Here is a 19,766-nt window from a genome sequence, read left to right as displayed (position 1 = left end):
GAATATCAATCAATGTCATTTATCACATTAACAGACTAAAAGATAAAAACTATATGATCATCCCAAAAGATGCAGGAAAAGCATTTCAGAAAATCCATCTATTCTTGATAAAAACTCTCAGCAAACTGGGGATAAAGGAGAACTTCCTGAACCTGATTAAGGGTGCCTATGAAAACCCTACAGCCAACAATAGATAGTAATGCTTTCCCTCTGAGATCAGAACAAGGCAAAAATATCCTGTGTCGACTTTTCTAGTTAACATTGTACTAGAGGTCGTTGCCAGGGCAAAAATGCAAGAAAAAGAAGTAAACAACATCCAATTAAAAAGGAGACATAAAATTGGCTTTTTTCATAGATGACATCATCATCTATAGGAAATCTGATGAATCTTCATAAGAACTACTGTAAATAATGAAGTGAGTTTAGTAGAGTTGCAGGAGATAAAACCAATATACAACACTCAATTACATCTCCCCATATTAGCAACAAACAATTGGAAACTGAAATTACAAAACAGTATCATTTAAATAGCATCAAAAATATAAAATACTTAGAGATAAATCTGACCTGATAAAAGATGTGCAAGACTTTGTGAAACTTCGCTGAGAGAACTAAAAACCTAAGTAAAAGGAGAGATATACTATGTTCATGAATTGGAAAACGATGTTATTAAGGGATTAATTCTTCCCAAGTTGATCTATAGATTCAACAAAATTCCAGTCAAAGTCCCAGTAGGTTTTGTTTTTGTTTTGCTTTTGTTTTTCGTACAAACTGACAACCTGGTTCTAAAATCCGTATGAAATATAGAGGACCCAGAAGAACCAAAACAACTTTGAAAAAGAAGAAAGTTGTAGACTTACACCACCTGATTTTCAGGCTCGTTATAAAGCTACCATAATCAAGACAGTGTGATATTCCTGTCAACGCAGACAGGTAACGAAACAGACTAGTGAGTCTAGAAATAAACCTGCATGTATATGGCTGACTGACTTGACAAAGGTGCAAAGGCAGTTCCATGGGGAAGGGACAGGCTTTCTCAACAAACGGTGCTGAAACAACTGGCTTTCCTTATGCAAAATAAAACTTGATCCATACCTCACACCATATACAAAGTTAGGCCCAAACGGATTACAGACCTAAATGTAAAAACTAAAAGTAAAAACTTCTAGAACAGAAGAAAAACCATTGTGATTTTGGGTGACAAAAATAATTCTTAGATATGACACCAAAATTGCAATCCATGAAAGAAGAAAGTTGACAAATTGTGGACTTCGTCAAAATTAAGGACTTCTGTTCTTCAAAAGATACTCAGAATGAGAAGACAATCCATACACTGGGAGAAATATTTGCAAATTATATCTGATAAAGGACCCATGGATGAATGAAGAACTCTCAAAACTCAACAAGGAAACAACCCAAACGAAAGAAACAGCAAAAGGTTTGAATACAGTCGACGCTTCGTCAAAGAAGACAGGCCGACGCAAAGGAGCGTGAAAAGAGGCTCAGCCTCCCCGGTCCTCAAGGGCAAGTCGATTGGAACCGTGGTGGGTACTACCTCACGCCCCCAGAACAGCCCAGGTGAAAAAGCCTGACATCTTGGCCTTTGCTGGACCTATTGCCTGGGGCACATTCCTTCCCTCTCCCGTCCTCCATTCAGGTCTCAGTGGATGTCACCACCCCAGGGAGGCCTCCCCTGATTGCTCGACTGCAGGAGCTGCCCCAGAGCCCACCTGTCACTCTCCATCTTATGCATGGATTTTACCTTCTTCCTGGCACTGGCTGAAGGACGAAGGACGGGGTGGGGCAGGTGGGGAGGGGGGGAACCCAGTTGTGCGCTGACAATGGTGAAAGCGGTGGGAGCAGCAGGGTGGGAGGATGTGAGATGTCTGGGGTGCAGGGAGGCAGCCAGCTGGAAGGAGGAGCTGTCTGGAATGAGGGGGACCTTTTAAGGCCATGGGGTGGGGTCACCAGGTGGAGGCCAGGACGGAGCTGTCCTGGGTGCCCACTCACCAACCAGTCACCACCACCCCTCAGCCAGGCCAGCTCCGCACCCGGCTGTGAGTTTGTAAGGAGGACCCTGACACCAGGGAGGCCTGTCAATGAGAAGAGTAGCACCCTCCCAGGACCCCCGCCCGAGTGCCTGCCATGTGCTGGCACTCTTGGTAGCCTGAAGGTCGTTGCAACCCTGTGGGGTTCTAGCGGCGTGGGCCTTAGTTACTATGCTTGCCACAGGGTGCATGGTGGGTGCGGTGAGGGGCTCAGGTGAGAGCCCTGCCCTGCCCTCTGACCTCATGCCCTCACACTCCGTGTCGGCCGCACAGCCCCGTCACTTAACAGTTGGGTTGCTGACAGTCATTACGCCTAATCTGTTTTTCAAGAGTCTAATTAATTCCAAGTCCTTCTCTATTTTTAACCCGCTCAATCATTCTTGTTTTTCCATCCAGGGACGTGACGTGGTGGGAGGCCTTGGCGCTCTGTGCACTGCGGTGGGGACACCTGCCCCAGGGTAAGATGGTTGCAGCAGCGAGGCCTGCCCCCAGCGTCCTGACCCTGAATGGCTCTGGCAGAAAGGGCAGTGAAGGGCGTGTCCTGATGGGGCAGACACAAGCCCAGGGCCCCACAGCTGCCAGAGAGAGGTTAGGGGTAGGCTCTGCCCTGCCCTGTCACCCTACCTTGAGCTGGTCCCCTGCGGAGCCCCCGTAAGAACCAGCAATGGGGCAGGTGGGGTCAGGCCAGGAAACAGCTCCTCCACGTCTCCGGCCACCAAGTGGCCAGCCGGTCCAGGCAGCACAGTCCTTTCTGCTCCCACGCCTTGACTCATATCCCCTTACCTTTGAAGGTGCCGGCTCAGGACTCGTTCCCCGGGGCACCCCCAACCAGCCCACTGCCTGCACCAGGAGCCGAGGCTGTTGATCATACACTGGAAAGGGACGCACGCCCTTCCAGGTCATGGAGGCCGGAATATAGCAGCAGCCGGGCTGACCCCAGGCACAGAGGGGTGGGCCTGACTCCGTCTGCTGGAGGGAAAGCTGACTGGGTGATACGCGCACACAGGACATCAGGAGAGCCAGCCCCATGCCTCTGCGGAAGGTTTCCACATGACGGAGGCCTCACCAACCCCCACATACTTCTGGAGGATGCTTGGTCTGTGCAGCCATGTGCTGCCTCCCCTGGACTGGCCACAGAGGCAGGGCCGAGGTCCACGGGGATCTCAAACGGTTCCCTCCGTCTGGGCAGGAGGGTCGATGGGACTCAGGGGGAGCTGGAGCCCGGCTCAGGAAACATGGACACTGAGCTCATCTCTGCAGCCACAGTGGCTGGGGGCTGGACTCAGGGCATCCCCAGGGCCTCAATGTCCCTGAGCCTGGGTCCCAACCCCAGCAACGGGCAGAGGGACTCGGGGGAACCACAACAGAGCCACCACACGGAGGAAGGCAAGACATCTGCTGGAAAAGGAGCCAGTCAAGAATCAAGCTCAGGGCACAGATGACGCTGGAGGCTGGAGTCGTCCAGAGTGTGTCAGCTTGGGGCAGAGTCCCACCACAGTGCTCCAAGTCACCCTGACCAGAGGTCACACCACCCATGCAGAGTAGAAATGAGGTCCGGAAACAGTGAAATCCGGTGATGGAATGGGGAGGTAGTCAAGACTGGTAATAGCAAGATGGCAAGGAACAGGGAGTAACAATCCTGAACCACAGCACTGAGTAATAATGGGTGAGGAACATCCAGTAACAAAGACAAGTAACAACAAGCAAGACGCAGAGTAACAAGAAGAAAAGATGTTCTGTGGCCTCTCAGCTCTTTCCCCAGATGCCACCTGAGCTGGCGACTACTGTTAGCCCATTTTGCAGCCGACAAAATGGAGGCTCAGGCAGGCTGAGGTCAAGCACCCAGCCCCAGGTGTACTCCCTCCCCTGGATCCAGCCTCCCACTGCATCTGCAGCTGCAGGGGACAGGTCCTCCAATACCACTACCCAAACAGGTGAGGAAGCACAACAGGTGAGGCGTGCCAGCACTGCCCCTCTGTAAGGACAGAGAACTTGGTCAGAGCGCAGGTCACTGGTTCAGAGCAGAGGCTTAGAAGACTGTGCCGAGGACAGCCCTTCCAAATTCTTACCATTCGACCCAACAGAGCAGCCAGGGAGGCCCACCAACTGCATGAGAGAGGGCCAGGGGAGCCACCAGACAGACTCTCAGATACAGCTGGAGAAACGAATACTGCAGAGCAGGCCTCCAAGGTGGGACAGGCAACAAGGTGCCCCAAAGCCAGGCCAGAGCGACCCTGCCTGTGCGTCAGGATGGCCATCAGCCCCGACGGTCAGAGACAGTCTCAGAAGGCAAAACCACCCGGACCTCCGAAACTGGGTCAGAGTTAGTGGTAAAACAAAGAAAGCCACAGCACACAAGCGGGAGAGGAGACGATGCCCTGGCCTTGGGATGAGGAGGGATGGCAGGTGCACAGCCAACCAGAGGAGAAAAAGAAAAGCAAGAACCACAAGGTTTCTCTAGAATTTTCATAAATTTAATTACACAAAACAAAATGAAGGTTTCTGTAAATCAAAAGACATCAACACATGAAATCAGGGGGCAAGGAACACGTGGGGTAAATCTGTCCACAGCAGACACACGAGACAGAAGGAACGCTTTCAAGTCAGTAAACAAGTCATGAAAACCCAGTTGGAAAACAGGCGGAAGACAGGAGCGGTCGTTTCACACATGGGTAGGAAAGAAGTACGCAGGGGAAAGCCATCAGAGGAAAGCCAACTCCAACAAAAAGGGTTTCGTGTTTCGCCTCTCAAGTCTCAGGGCGGGGGAGGGGCGCCCCGCTGCATGATAAATCGATAAGTCAGCGCGTGTCTGGAAAGCAATCGGACCGTATGTGGCAGGAAGAGCCCCAGAGACTTTCCACACCTTTGCCGTGGTGACCCTACCAAGGATCGGCTCTAAAGACATAACCCCAGGGGCAGACATCTAAGGGAGAGGGGCCACAAGGCTAACTTAACACAGAAGACTCATGGAAATGGGAGAATGTAGAATGAACCAGGTATGTCTGTATGTCCTTAGGACACAGTAGAATTCAATGGAAATAGTGTTTTTCAAGCGCTTTACAGAGAAATGATCATAATATGTAGTGAAAAAAATAAAACTGCTCGTAGGATTCGGGGTGATTTTTATTTCCTTCTGTTCTTATGTTTTCAAGTTTTTTACAATGAACGGGGACCATATTTATAATAGGAAAAAAGAGAGCCCACGGTATTTTTTCAAGAAGGCAGCAGGATGGAAACGCTCTAGTCAGATGTCTGCAGAAAGGACAAAGACAGGTCGCGCTTCCATGCTGTAGACAAGTGGCTTATTCAGGCTTCATGAGCATGAAAGGTTCTGGAACAGTGAGGTAAGTTTAGACACGGAACAACAAGCTTTTTAAAAATGCTAACTTTCCCTTTAAAAAGATCCTAACTTTTCCTGGAAAGGAAGGAGAGAAGCCAGTAAAAAGAGCTGAAGGATGCATGGTTCTGGAACATTCCGCCGAGAACTTTGCAGGGGGCCATGTCCCAGCACCCTGGCAACAGCACGGACAGAATTGGTCCGCAGTGCAGTGGGTTGAATGTGGCGCCTGGGGGAATACCCCAGAGGGGGCTTCTCCGGCCCAGACCCTCCAGCCAGCCTGGCAGAGACCCCAGGGCCGGGTCCTTCCACCTGACTTCTGCTGCCCAGGAAAATTTGCTCCCCGTGTCCTCGGGACGAGCAGACCCTCTGTCACAGCTCCGTGTGCTTCCTGCCTGGGCCAGCTCTGTGTGGCTCGCAGAGGCATGAGGCTGCACCTGACTGACCTCCCCACAGGACCGCGGGACTGGGACCCAGGAGCACAGCAGCAGGCCCACTGCTCACTCCTCCACCCGCCAGTCCCCGGGACTGCAGAGGCACCTGCGGGGCGGTGGACAGGCAGGAGACTGCAGGCCAGCCACCTCTCCAGGTGGTCTGAGCCGAGACAAGCACCAGCCTCCCCATCTGCAGAACGGGAGGGATGATCACCGGCCCCTGCTCTTGAGCCCCACGGTCTCCATCGTGAAGCCTCGAGACGTCGCGAGGACAGCAACACCCCAGACTTTCAGGAATCCGGCCACTGGAATCTGGGCAAACTTCCCGCCTGTGTGAGGTTGGTCTTTTGTGTCTGTCCAAGTTAACGGTACCCCTGCTCTCTCACCTCCGCATTAGCATTCGATCACGCTCCGTGAGGTCAGCTTGTGACGTGAGAGAATGGTGCTCCTGGCGTGTTTGCCGCTGGTGGGCCATGGGCACCATCTGCTGACACCTGGCTGACCTGATTCCTGCTGCCCCTGGCGCAGTCAGGGTGGGGTGGGGGGTGCGGGTTGGGGGAAGACACCGCTGTCCAAGGTTCTGGCCCAGACGCATGGCTGTCCTGATCACAGGCCACCTGCCACATTCTTCCCTCCTTAGGCCCTCTGCACCTTCTGGAAAAGCTTCCCAGAAGATGAGACTGCCTCAAGGCCACGGTGGGGCTTCTCTTTCCTTTGCTCAGCTCAGCCTCAGCCTTTGAGCAAAGCTGGAAGGGACACGGGAAGCCATCTTCGTGACGCAAACGAGCAGTGTCCACCGTGGGAAAATGTCAGGAAAGCAGGAGACAGAGTAGGTGTCCACGGGCTGGACTGGATAAGGGGGGGGGTGGGCCAAAAATTGAAAAATCCACATACCCTGTCGAAGAATTTCTGATGATTTCCTATCATCCTTGCAGAAAAATGATTCACTTACCAATAATCAACTCTGTGCGGCGGGCCCTGAGGAAGAAAGCCATCCAGCAGGTTCTGATGATAATTCATTCCTCTGGACGTGGCTGAGGAGGCTGGGTTTACAGCTCAAAAGTGGCTTTATCAGAAACAGGAGAAGATGTTTGCGCCGTGTGTAACGGCAGAGTCCGGCCCAACACAAGGCCAGCAGTAAGACCTGACTGAGGGCAGGCTGGCTCAGCTACACAGGGGTCACAAGGCTGGACAGGAAGGTGAGCGCATCTCTAGAAACTACAATGGCCAGGCCTCCAGGTTAGAAGGCCAGGAGAGCAGGGCGGACGAGAGCGTTCGTAGGGTGAGGCCCTGCGGGGCAGAGGGGCAGGAATGTGTGTGTACATCTTTGCTTATGTTTTTCAAATTGAAAGGTAAACTGTAAAAAATTTAAAAACTGTTACCTTAAGGAAGAGCAAGGTGAAGAGATAAACTTCTCTGGATACACCTTACTTCATAGATTTGACTGGGAACCAAGCAAATTAAATGTCAATGGCCATCTCCATGCATCTCGTGCTAAATGGGGTAAAATGACCTGCTGTAACAGCGGGCGCGCAGTCGTAGAGAGAGGCACGGTCTCGGGGGAGCTCACAATCCCGTGACTGCGCAAGCTCTAAGGACAAAGGAACTGGTTAACCAACTTTTGGGCCACAATGAGTGCTGGCAAGGATGGAGGGAACGCGGAGCCTTGTGCACGACCGGTGGGAGCATGCACCGCGATGGCTCCAGGAAACAGCTGACAGCTCCTCAGCCTGTGATCCACCCAGTGCCCTCCTGCGTACGCACCCAGAAGAAAGACAACCTCTTACCACACAGGAGTGTGGTCACGCAGAGCTGCATGTTCGTGATGGCAAGACGTACACACAACACCCGCCCACTGGCGGGTGAACGGACAGAACATGGCCTGTCTGTCCGGCAGAATGTTATTCAGCCACAAAAAAGGAAAGATGCACCACGACGTTTGCTCCAACACTGATGAGCCTTGAAAACATCATGCTCAGGGAACAGAGACAGGCATAAAAGCTCACGTATTGTGTGATTCTGTGCATGGAACTGTCCAGAAGGGGCAAATCCGTGGACACAGAGAGGAAGTTAGTGGTGGCCCGGGGCTCGGGGAGGGGTGGGGAGTGACTGCAGACCCCACGTGAAGCTGCATGGGGGACGTGGAACGGCGGCCCTGATGCCCGTGGGGTCCGGGCCAGCTCCTGTCACACACTGCCGGGGGACCGTGGCCGCGGGGACCGTGTCCGGCCTCCAGCCTGAACCCCCCTCCCCATCCTCCCACCTCCTGCCGGCAGACACAGCAGGCAGGGCCCTGGTGGGAGGACCAGGGGTTGTGACCTACGACAGTCACGTGTGAGTCCAGCACCCCTTTCCCAATACTGAGGAAGCAGCAGGCACATGGCGCGTGTGGGGGCAACGCTCACTGAATCTGCTTCGTCATGATAGATCCGGGGTGCAGGGAGCAAGGGAAGGGAGAGCGGCCTTGAGTCAGAAGAGGTGGGCAGGTGCCAAAGGCCCTGCAGAACACCCACCCACCCACCCACCCAGCCTTCCTGGTCCGCTGCCTCTGGAGGAGAGCACAGGAGCTCCCCTGGGGAGGAGGGGGGAGAGGAGAACAAAGTCCTGGGGGCACTGCCTGAGAACATACCTAGGGCGGGCCCAGGGCGGTCCCAGGATCCCAGCCAGGCCCCCAGGGGCGCCACACTCACGGCTGAGCATCTGCACAGATAACTGCAACCCCACGGGAGCTGCGCGGCCATGCAGGTCAGGTGGGGGCTGGGCCAAGGCCACGACAGTGAGCAAAGTGGAAAGCATGCTCAGAGGTGGCCGCTGCCCAGTCCCAGAGCCCGCCCTGCCCCCAGACAGACATGGATCACCTGGGGCCAGGATGGGCCACGGTGCTGAAAGGGGGTGGGCCGAGGGCTTGGCACTGTGCCCACATCACCTGAAAGGTGCCTGTAACATCAGAAGCAGAGCGGTCAGGGACTCACTGGGGGACATTTCTCCGCTGGACTGAGCGACTAGGCCCAGGAGGGCCTGATACACGCTGCTGAACTCCCTGCAGCGTCGGTGTCCCACACCAGCCACCACCCACCTCTCCCTCCGCCCACACACCGGAGAGCCCCATGGAAGCGACTCCACACTTAGGGAATGAGCCCTGAATGCAAAGAGGAATCCAGGCGCAGCCAGAGCTGGCTCTTACCTGGAGCCCGACTGGCGCTGAGGCTCCTCCTCGGCCGCCTCTCCCTGCTGACTTTCCCCCCTGGCCTTCGAGGGCTGCCCCTCGTCCTGCGGTCCAGCCTGAGGTTCCCTGTTCGGACTTGCGCCATTGCCCACTCCAGGTGACCTGTCTGCTGAGTCCAGCTGAGGCCCCGAGGTGTGTGTCAGGCACTTGGAAGTAGGGACGTCCTCTGAGGGCAACGCCTCCAGCACAGGCCGGGCCTCCTCCTGTCTCGCAGCTGGGCCCTTGGCGCTGGCCTTGGCGGAGTCGATGTACGAGGTGCTGATGATGCTTCCCGGGCCACACTTGTCCCGCAGACTCTGGGCGGCGGCGTCCTCCCTGCTGCCCCCACAGCCCCCGCAGCACACGCAGGAGTTAAGGAGGCAGCTGGTGGCCGCAGTGCTGAGTTTGTGGGAGCCACCGTCTGTCCCCTCGGCCGCAGGCTCTGACAGGGAGACGCCATCTCCAGAAGCTTCCGGGGCGGTGACGGTAGAGCCCACGGCAGGGGTCGACTTGGGATTGAAGATGACGGTGGCTGAGAGCTTCATGCCCCCTGTCCGGTGGGCGATCATCTCGGCCGTCTCTGCGGCATCCACGCCCCCCTCCCAGCCATCCAGGTGCGGCTGCGCGTCCAGGCAGCTGCAGGAGTTGGGGCCCAGCGCCCACATCTTGTCGTGAGGGACGTCGTTGTTATTGCTCAGGTCCCCCTCCTCTGCCTCGGTGGGACTGCTGACCCCTGCCTCTCTGCGCCCCCCGCCCTGCCCTCTCTCCTGGGGGTCAGCACTGGCACTGCCCGCCCACCCAGACGGGCCGCCCGGGGCCTCTGTGGCACCCTCCACATCATCCATGAAGAACACCCTTCCTTCTTCCTCGTCGCTGCCCGGCCGCAGCCGTGCGCTGCCTGGGGACGCCTCCCCACGGGGGCTGCCCTCCACCCCTGGCCTGTGTGCCGGGGACTGGCAGGCGCTGGGCGGGGAGAGGAGGGACGACATCTCGTCCCCGGCCCTGTGCACCATGCGGTTGAGCTGCTCCAGCTCCTGGTCATCGTACTGCATGGAGCAGGCCATCTCCGCTTCCGGGTTTTTGGCTTTGGCTGAGAGCAGCTCCTCGGCGGGAAGGGGTGAGGGAAAGGCGGGTGCCAGGGCTGGGGGCACCTGAGCGTCTGCCCGGATGGGGAACTCAACGTCCTGGGAAATGCAGAGGTTCCTTTCCAGTGTGTGAAGCTCGTCCTCAGTCAGGGTCTGCAGCAAATCCCTGCAAGCATCAAGACAAAAACCACAGGTGAGGGTCCCAAAGGCCACACCAGCCCCCTGGCCGAGAGCGGATGCACCGTCCTCGACATCTGCATCAGCAGAGAAGCAACAAGCTATTGGACCCTTGCAGTGAAACGCACGGGGCACCTTCCTGCACCAGGAAATGAGACGCACGGTCCGCGGGGATCCTCCCAAGCCGGGTTGGACAGCGGCCATGGGGATGGTTTCTTTCTTAAAAGTGAGGCTCTGAAAATTCGTGTGGAAAACAAGGCGGCCCTGGTTCTTAGGGATGTGATCATCGCGTCAAGAAAAACTTTTACGAGTAAAAACAAAATGTTGGTTCACATATAGGCTCTCACTCAGCACACTTCTTGAGCGCCCTCTCTGTGCCAGGCGGGGAGACGTGCAGGCACAGCTCAGCCATGTCACGCCCTTGGGGGCCACATTGGAAGATGCAGGTAATAAACACTGTCTCTGTGAATGATGACTGCATCACAACTACAGCAAAGGAAAATGCCTATGGCAGGAGGGCACAGCAACACACCTGACTTAGTCTGGGGAGGCTTCCTGGAGGAAGGGGCACCAAACCAGAGCCCTGAAGGGAGTTAATGTGGCAATGCCTAGGATGAGTCCGGAGCAGCTCTGGACAGATGTGCTTTGCTCTCTGCCAGTGCAGGTCTGAGTCCAGGTTAAAGAGTCCCATGCAGTCTTGGAAACACACAGAAAGTGTACTTCCCAGAAACATACAGCTGGTGACTCTTCATAAACTGAGCGTGCCCAGGCAGAGAGCACCAGATCTGATGGCAGAGCGCGAAGCAGGCTCGCAGGCCCTCACAGGCCCTCCCACTCATGCCCTGCCATCACCACCACCTTGACTTGCGAAGACAGAGGCCATCTTGCCTCTTTTCATGCCCTGTGTCAGTGGGAATGTGCTGTCCACACTCTCTAGAGGCAGCTTTGTTTGGCAATGCACAGGAAATGTGGGATGCCCAGTTAAATTTGAGTTTCAGATCAACAACAAATACTTCTTTTTTTTTTTTAAGATTTTATTTATTTATTCGACAGAGATAGAGACAACCAGTGAGAGAGGGAACACAAGCAGGGGGAGTGGGAGAGGAAGAAGCAGGCTCATAGCGGAAGAGCCTGATGTGGGGCTCGATCCCATAACGCCGGCATCACGCCCTGAGCCGAAGGCAGACGCCCAACCGCTGTGCCACCCAGGCGCCCCAACAACAAATACTTCTTAAGCATATGAGTATTTTTTAGAATAAGAAGGTCCCAAATGGAGAGCATGTGGGACATTCTTGCACTAAGAAAGTGTTCACTGTTTATCAGAAATCCAAATCCAATAGAGGGTTCCGCTGGTTTTATCTTGCTGGATCTGCGACCCTACTTGGTGAGGCTCGGTGCTGTCCATGGTCCGGTCTCATGGGTAGGAATGTTCCACACCTGTTGGGCTCTGGCTTCGCCCTTACCCTCTCCGAGCGCCTCCCTGGGGAATGCACACTGTGCACCCTGGACGCCCCCTCGTGGCTCTCAGGCCTGCTCACAGGCACCGCCAGGCGCTCGGGTGTTTTCCACGTTAAACTGCTTAGCCCGCTGACTGATGAATGCGCCACGGTGTATGCGCTTGGCCGCCCTTCGATGTGCCCTGTGTGAGGCGCTTCCAGGTCTTCTGCCCATTTTTAGTTGGGTTATGTCTCTTGTTCTTACAGATGGACAGGAGTTCTTTATGTTTTGGACTTAAGTTCTTTGTTGGGTATGTTCTCCAGCTCTGGGGCTTTTTGCTTCATTCTCTTAACGGTACCTTCTGAAGAAACAAAGTTTAAATTTCAATAAAGTTCAAAAAGTCACATTTTCCTTGATGTACTTTTCTGTTTAAGCAATCCTCCTACTCCACGGTCACCAAGATGTTCCTGCTGTTCTCCTCTGCAGTCTTCACTGTTTTACTTTCCACGTGTGTATCTGAGATCTCTACGCAGTTGATTCTTGTGTGTGTTTGTGGTAAGGATCCAAACATGTTTTTCCTTACCTGGATATTTGCTGACCTGGCCCCTTTACTGGAAAACAGCAACCATCCACCACTGCCCTGTCTTTGTCATAAATCAGGGAGGCGCAGACGTGTTGGTCTGTTTCTAGGCTCTGTTCTGTTGACGGGGTCGGAAGCCACTCCATCCCTGGATGGCTGTCGGCTTTGCTACAGCAGAAAGCACACGTGTTCTCCGCTCCTATACGGAATCGCTCTCTCTTTACCTCTTCAACATTTATGTTAGTAACGTTTCATAACATCCAACGGAGAGCGTAGATAACTTCAGATTTATGCTTACGCAGCTGATATGTACTGACATTATTGCAGGAGATATTTAAATTTTTTATTGTGATAAAATACCTATGACGTGAAATTTACCATCTTAACCATTTTAAGTGACACTTCAGTGGCACCGAATACATTCACATCCTAGTGCAACTGTCACCACCATCTGCTCCTAGAATGCAGTCATCTTGTAAACCTGAAGCTCTGTCTCCACAAACACTAATGGCATGCTCCCCTCCCCCGGCCCCTGACACCCACCACCCGTTCTCCGTGTCCATGATTCTGACTAGTCTAGGTCCCTCAGATAACTGGAATCATACATAGTTTGTCTTTTTCATGGCTGGCATATTTCACCAAGCACGTCCTCGAGGTTCATCTGTGTGGTGGCTGGTGGCAGGAGTTCCTTCCTTTTTATGCTGAGCAACATTCCCTTGTGTGATGGACCACATTTTGTTTATCCACTTATCCATCAGTGGACACTTGGACTGCTTCCACGTCTTAGCTGCTGTGAATTATGCTTCTCAGAACACGGATATACACATCTCTTTGAGATGCTACTTTCAGTTCTCTTGGGAATATACGCAGACATGGAATTGCTGGGTCATCTGACAATGCCGGTTTTCATTTTTTGAGGGACCTCCACAGAGCTCTTCCACAGCAGCCGTGCCATTTTGCACTCCCAGCAGCAGGGCACAGGATTCTAATTTCTCCACATTCTTGCCAACACATGGTACTTTTATTGTTGTTGTTTGTTTGGGAGGCCATCCTGCTGGGTGGGAGTAGAATTTCTTTGTGGTTTTGATCTGCATGTCTCCGACAGGTAACAGTGCTGAGAATCTTTTCATGTGCTTGTTGGCCATTCATACATCTTTGGAGAGACGTCTGTTCAGATCCTTAGCCTTTTTGAATCAGGTTGTTTGGGTTTTCTTGATGAGTTTTAGGAGTTCTCTATAGGTTCTGGATATCGATCCCTTATCAGATATAAGATGTGAGAATATTTTCTCCAACCAGTGGGCTGTGTCTTTACTCTGTTGAGAGTGTCTCATGATGCACAAAATTTAAATACTTTCAAGTCCTATTTGTCTATTTTTTCTTTTGTCTCCTGTGTCTTTGGTGTCCTGTCTAAGAAATCATTTCCAAGATGTGAGGTGATAGAACACTTGTCCAACATAGTCTTGTAAGACTTTTACTGTCTCAGGTCTTATGTGTCTGTCCTGGATCCACTCTGAGTTAATTTTTGTGTACAGTGTGACAGGAGGATTCAGCTTCATGCGTGTGCGTGTGCGTGCATGTGCACACATCTCTCTTATCAGATTAAGGAAATCCCTGCTGACTACTAATTTGCTATGAGATGTTTTCATCATAAAATAGGTATTGAATTTTTAAAATTCTTATACTGTAATTTCAAAATGATTTGGTTTTTCTTCTTCCTCTTTTAAAAAATGAATGTAGCAAAACGTTGATTTTAGTTTCAAATGTTAACGATGCTATGTGTAATCTGAACTTCACAAGACATGGCCAAGATTGTTCTGCACGACGCACACTTATTTTCGTCCACCCACACAGATTTCTTCAGTCTCTCCTGCATTTCCACATTTGTATCTGGGCATTTGCCTTTGCCAGGAGAACTCCAATTACCTCTTCTCCGTGGGCAGGCCACTGCTGTATCCCTTCAACTCTCTGCTTTTCAATAACTCACCATTTTGCCGTCATGGTGCACGGAAGTTTTCTTCCAGCACTTGAAACAGCTTCACTCCGTCGCCATCAGGCTCCCGCTGTTCGTTTGTTTCTCAGGTGACAGCTGTCAATCTTACGCTCTTTTCCCAGAAAGAGGTCCTTTTTCTCTGGCTGTGTTTAAGATTTTCTTCTTGTTTGCAGCAGTTTTACTGTGATAGACCTAAGTCTGCTTATATTTATCTTCCTTGTAGTTCTTGAGTGCCCTGGGTCTGCAGACAGAGATTTCTCTTCAGTTTTGGAAAATTCCTTCCTTTTTTTCTTTTTTAAGATTTTTTTTTAAGTGATCTCTCCACCCAGTGGGAGCCTCAAACTCACAGCCCTGAGATCAAGAGTTGCACACCCCCCGACTGAGCCAGCCAAGTACCCTCCTCCTTCCTTCTGATTCCAATCATGTATGTCACACTTGAGAGCACATCCCACCTGTCTCTGATGCTCTGGACCGCTCCCCCAACCAAGTCCTAGCACCAGGGGCCGCCCCCCTCCATCCCCACGCACTGGCCCTTCCCCCACAAGGCACCCTGTCTGTGCCCCATGCCCTGCTCTTCCCATCAGCCATCTCTCCTCTTTCATCATCAGAAAGCCAGGGAGGACGGCAGCAATCGCCTCTGGGTCCAGGGTCACAGTTTGCCCAGAATGCTCACGGCCAGTCTGGGCGCGAGGGAAGCAGCAGCAGCTGTCTCTCAGATGGGCCACGATCTGTACCAAGCACCCATCACAGGACCCAGGCTGTGCCTCGCCCACCCCCCTGGCCAGTGACTCTCTGAGGACCACCCTGCCATCTGGATTCACAGTACTTGTGGTTCCTCATGGGGCCAAGGGCAGCTTGGAGCAGGGGACTCCCCACCTGTCTGCAAGAACTGGCAACAGGAAAGAAAAGCTGGCCCCGGGCTGCCCTGGGCTTGGCAGTCCTGCTGGACTGAGGAAGTCCATGCAGGCATCCATGGGGTCATCAGCTCCGCCAAAGGCACGGAAGGGAGCTTCCAGAGACCGGGGCCACAGTAAGAAAGACCTCGGAGTCCAAGGCCAAGGGGCCAGGAAGGAGCTCAGAGGACCAGGGCCCAGAGCCTCCTGCTGAGCCATCCACCCAGGAGGCTATGGCTGGGTGCTTTCAGCTCAGAGGGGCCACCCCTGGGGAGAGTTCCACGCCGGTGGGAAGTGAGGGTTTGTCGGGAGGCGCAAGGTGGAGGGGGCTGGCTTGAGGCCTGTTACAGCTGAAGGCTGAGGGGATCCCCTTGGAGCAGAGGACAGTCACCCACACCAGGCACCACCAAGCTCACAGGGCAGCACACAGGGGGCCGAGGCACAAGGCCAAGTGAGCCTGTTGCCTGGGACCCCCGGAGGAGCCAGGACAAGCCACAGCATGGGACAGGTGCTGGTGCTCAAGAGAGTTGGGCACTTCACCCCTACACTGGTGGGAGCACCCACGAAAACCCCGTCCCCACCTGGGCCAGGGGACAGCCCTCCCCTGCAGGCTGTGTTGCCCTGGGGGCACCCACATCACCCCGTTTCCTAGCCTCTCCCTCTCACACAGAGGGCCCAGCGCTGGAGCCCTCAGCCATGGCGGCTACGGTCATGTGACCTTTGTACCCAAAGTCATACTGTTACCGGCCAAGAACAAAGAGCTTGGTTCTGTGGGGAGACGAGGGTGTGGGGCTTTACATGGGGGCTCTCAACATTATAAACCAGTAACTAAAGCCAAGAACCAAGGCTGCAGCACCTCTGACTTGGGCAGAGAGAACTGCGAAGAGCCCCACCCGTCCTCACAGAAAGGAGGGCTGGGGGCCAGCAGGGACTTCAGTATCCCCTTTCCGCCCCTCCCCTACGACCCTTCCCCCACCCTCCCCAAGCACTGCCCCCCCACCTTATTTTCCGCAGCAACGTGTGGAAGGGCCGGAATAGCTCGGACATGTCTTCTGCCTTGCGGTCCAAGTTCAGGGGTCCGTCTGCATAGACCACGAGGCCGCTGCATTCAAGACAAAAGCCACGATGGCGTGAGGCCCTGCAGCCCCTGGGGTGAGCCCAGACCCCAGCCAGGGACTCTGAGATCACACACACTTCACCTCTTATGATTGAATCTTAAATATGTTTGGAAAAAAGCACTGACAATTGCTCAGAGTTCGTCATCTTTGGAAGCTGATTAGCTGATGTTCATTTGAGGGATCATAAAATAATCATACAAATATATCTGTTCACATCACTGCTGCAATTGGATAAACCAGCTTCAAGATTTGTTACTAAAACAATCTCCCTGAAAATGGAAACTTTGGATTTGTGTTTAAGTTTAACACACATGCAGAGGCCTATGAGAATTAGAGGTGCACCGTCTACTGCAGACAGGACAGAGAAGTGGGAAGTGAGAGCCGGCGGCCCTGCCACCCTCCCACCCACAGCCCTGCGCCAATGCACACAGATGCTGAGCTTCCGGGGTTGGGCCCTGGTGGGGGTCCCAGGAAGGCTGGAGGAGCATCTCAGGGACCCTGGCCACAGGGTAGGATTTCTCACAACGTGGCCTCCAGGCTGCCCTCCCAGCCTGCCACGGGACTCCCAGACTCGGACCTTACTCCCCCCCATCCACGCCTGAAGCTCAGCAGCTGCCCTGAGTGAGTCCTTCCAACTCACTGACCACAGCCTCTCCTGCCTCCCGGACCCACAGCACGCTCTGACAATCCAGTCCCAGTCCCCCCTGCCCTACCCATCCGGAACCCTGGGAGGCCCCCCCCCAGTGAGCTGCGTGCTTCGTGGCTCCCCCACCACCCTTTGCCCAGCCTGTCCCTAAGCCTCCTTTCCCTCCTAGAGGTCTGGCTCATGCTCCATCACCCGTCAAGACTGGAGATAGCCTCGTCACCCCCAGGCAGGATGAACCCTCTCTCCCCTGACCAGCGGCTAGTGCCCCATCTGGCTCTGTTCAGATACCCCTCCAGAGGGTCCCAGTCCCACAGGCAGCACCTCATTCATTCCCTGTGGCGATCTTGCCATGCACTGCACAGCCCTGCCCAGCTCCGAGCATGCCCCGCCATCTTGTCCAGATCTGCTTCTCCAAAAGCATACCCATCTCTGGAGGACCCTTCTGTGGGTGCCTCCTCCTGGGGCTCCCGGGACCGGACAGCTCACATACACACAGCGCCTGCTCCTTGCTTCCTTGTCAGAGCACGGGGGAGGGACTCATGAATTTGTTTGCATAAATGGGGAACTGCCCCCATGTCTGCACTGGGGTCGGGTCATCACCCTCCAACATGGAGTCCTCATTAGCTCAGAAATGCATCCAGTGCAGGGAGAAAAAAATGGTAAAACTGAATGGACTGTTTCCCCTTAAAAAGATCAGATTCCACGTGCACAAAGAAAGATTCATAAGTCACAGGACAAACATGGTCTGTGTTACCTCCTGGGGCAGCAGGAGGGTCGGGGCTGCCAAGAGCAGCTGTCCTGAGCACAGGACCGGACGGAGAGCAGAGGACACCCCGGCCAGCCTTCCATTCCTTCTAGTCTGTTCTATGGGTCTGACATGAGTTGACAGTTCTGGTTAAATTAACAGTGTTCAGGGGACAACTTCCCAAGATAGAACCTTAACTACACGTGTGAATCAGCGGTCTTGGCACAAAGGCCATGAAAACAGGCAGAAGGGGGTGGGGGGCTTGGGCCCAGGCTTCCTGGCAATCTCGTCCTTCAGAAAGTAGCAAAGGGGGCAGGGAGGGAGCCCGACTCCTCTCCTGGGTCCCAGGGAGGACACTGGCTGCCCCATCAGTACCATAAGAACCAGGCCCGGGGCTGACTGTGGCTGGTCTGGAGCCTCAGGAACAAACCCATTACCTAGGAGGGCTCTCAACATGGAGTCTCCACAGGTCACACAGGCCCGTGCTCCTACCACTGCCGAGGAGGGGCAAGGCAAACCCCGGGCTGAGCCTGGCAAAGGTGGAGGAAGGAGGGGCCTGCTGGGTGCATGCGGGGTCCAGGGGGGTGGGCTGGCTCAGTCAGGTGGGCACGGGGAGGATACCCAGCATGAGAGGAAAACTGAGCCCCCACTCCCATTCAAGTTACCTTTCCACTGTCCTCATAATGTCCTTTGATGCACAAAAGTTTTTAATTTTAATGAAGTTCAATTTACCTATTTTTTCATTTGTCATTCGTGCTTTTTGTGTCAAATCTAAGAATCTACTGCTGAGCCAGAAAATGTGAAGATTTACCTCCTATATTAGTCAGAGTTCTCGAGAAAAACAGAACCAATAGGGTGTGTGTGTGGGAGTGTGTGTGTGTGAGTGTGCGTAGGGAGAGGGGGGAGAGTTTTGGTTGGTTGGTTGGTTGGTTGGGTTTTTTTGGGTTGTTTTTTTTTTTGGAGAGAGAGTTATTTTAAGGAACTGGTTCACACGACCGTGGATGGCAGCCACGTCCAAACTCAGCAGAGTGGGAGGGCAGGCTAGAGACCTAGAGACTCAGGGAAGAGTTAATGCTGCAGCTTGAGTCTGACAACAGTCCGGAGGTAGAATTCCCTCTTACTTGGGGAACTCTGTCTGTTTTCTCTTAAGGCTTTCAACTGATTGGGTGAGACCCACTCACATTATGAAGGATAATCTACATTGCTCAAGATTTAAATGTTAATCTCATTTTTAAAATATCTTAGAGCAACATCCAAACAGGTGTTTGACCAAATATGTGGATACTGTGGCCTAGGCAAGTGGACACATAAAATTAATCATCACAGGGCCTAACTCTGTTCCTCTGTGTATGACTATCCAGTTGTCCCAGCATCATTTGTTAAAGAGACTAACTTCCTCATTGAATGGTCTTGGCCCCCTTTTCAAAAACCAGTTGGCTATAGATATTTGGCTTATTTCTGTTGTCTTGATTTTTTTCCGTTGGTCTATCCTTATGGATAGTACCACAATTTTGATTATCATAACTTTATAGTAAGTTCTAAAATCAAGACATATGAGTTCTCCAACCTTGTTTTTCTTTCTCAATATTGTTTGGGCTATTCAAGGCCCATTGTGGTTCCATATGAATTTGAGGATCTTTTCTGTTTCTGAAAAAAAAAAAAAAAAGCCAAGGTAGTTTTTGTAGGAAATGTATTGAATCTATATATAACTTTGGGGAGTAGCATCATCTCAACTATAGTAAGCCTTCCAATCCATGAACATGGGCTATCTTTTCATTTAATTGGGTCTTTAATTGTTTTCAAGAATGTTTTGTCGTTTTCAGTGTACCTGTTTTCCACTTCCTTGGTTAAATTTACTCCTAGGTAATTTTTCTTTTGGATGTTATTGGAAAACTCTTCTTTAAAATATTTAATTATATATGATGGAATACTATTTGGTCTTAAAAAGGAATGAAGTTCCTACATGCCATGTGGATGAACCATGAACACATGAAGCTCAGTTAAATAACCCAGACACAAAAGGACAAATATTATATGCTTCAACTTATATGAGGTCCTTAGAGGAGTCAAA

General features: G+C 52.8%; 1 protein-coding gene across 4 annotated transcripts in view; it reads right to left on the bottom strand.

Annotated features, from left to right (window-relative positions):
* The window catches only part of ZFYVE28 (zinc finger FYVE-type containing 28), a 110,972-nt gene that overhangs the window by 15,294 nt on the left and 75,912 nt on the right, over nt 1-19,766 (bottom strand). The window contains exons 7-10 of one of the 4 annotated variants that reach the window (XR_004628951.1): nt 16,187-16,288; nt 9,004-10,275; nt 6,772-7,263; nt 119-6,668 (exon numbers count right to left, since the gene is read on the bottom strand). Coding sequence is in view for 3 of the 4 variants with exons in the window: in XM_034672209.1 (XP_034528100.1) it covers nt 8,618-8,756; nt 9,004-10,275; nt 16,187-16,288 (1,513 nt within the window). In the remaining variant the exon portion in view is untranslated. Of the gene's footprint in view, nt 1-118; nt 7,264-8,349; nt 8,757-9,003; nt 10,276-16,186; nt 16,289-19,766 lie in introns of those variants that run through there. The other 3 variants (XM_034672210.1, XM_034672209.1, XM_034672208.1) reach the window with 3 other exon arrangements.

Source organism: Ailuropoda melanoleuca, chromosome 11, assembly GCF_002007445.2.
Source record: "Ailuropoda melanoleuca isolate Jingjing chromosome 11, ASM200744v2, whole genome shotgun sequence".
Lineage (NCBI taxonomy): Eukaryota > Metazoa > Chordata > Mammalia > Carnivora > Ursidae > Ailuropoda > Ailuropoda melanoleuca.
Note: the sequence above shows the minus strand (reverse complement) of the source record. Positions and strands in the feature narration are given on the sequence as shown.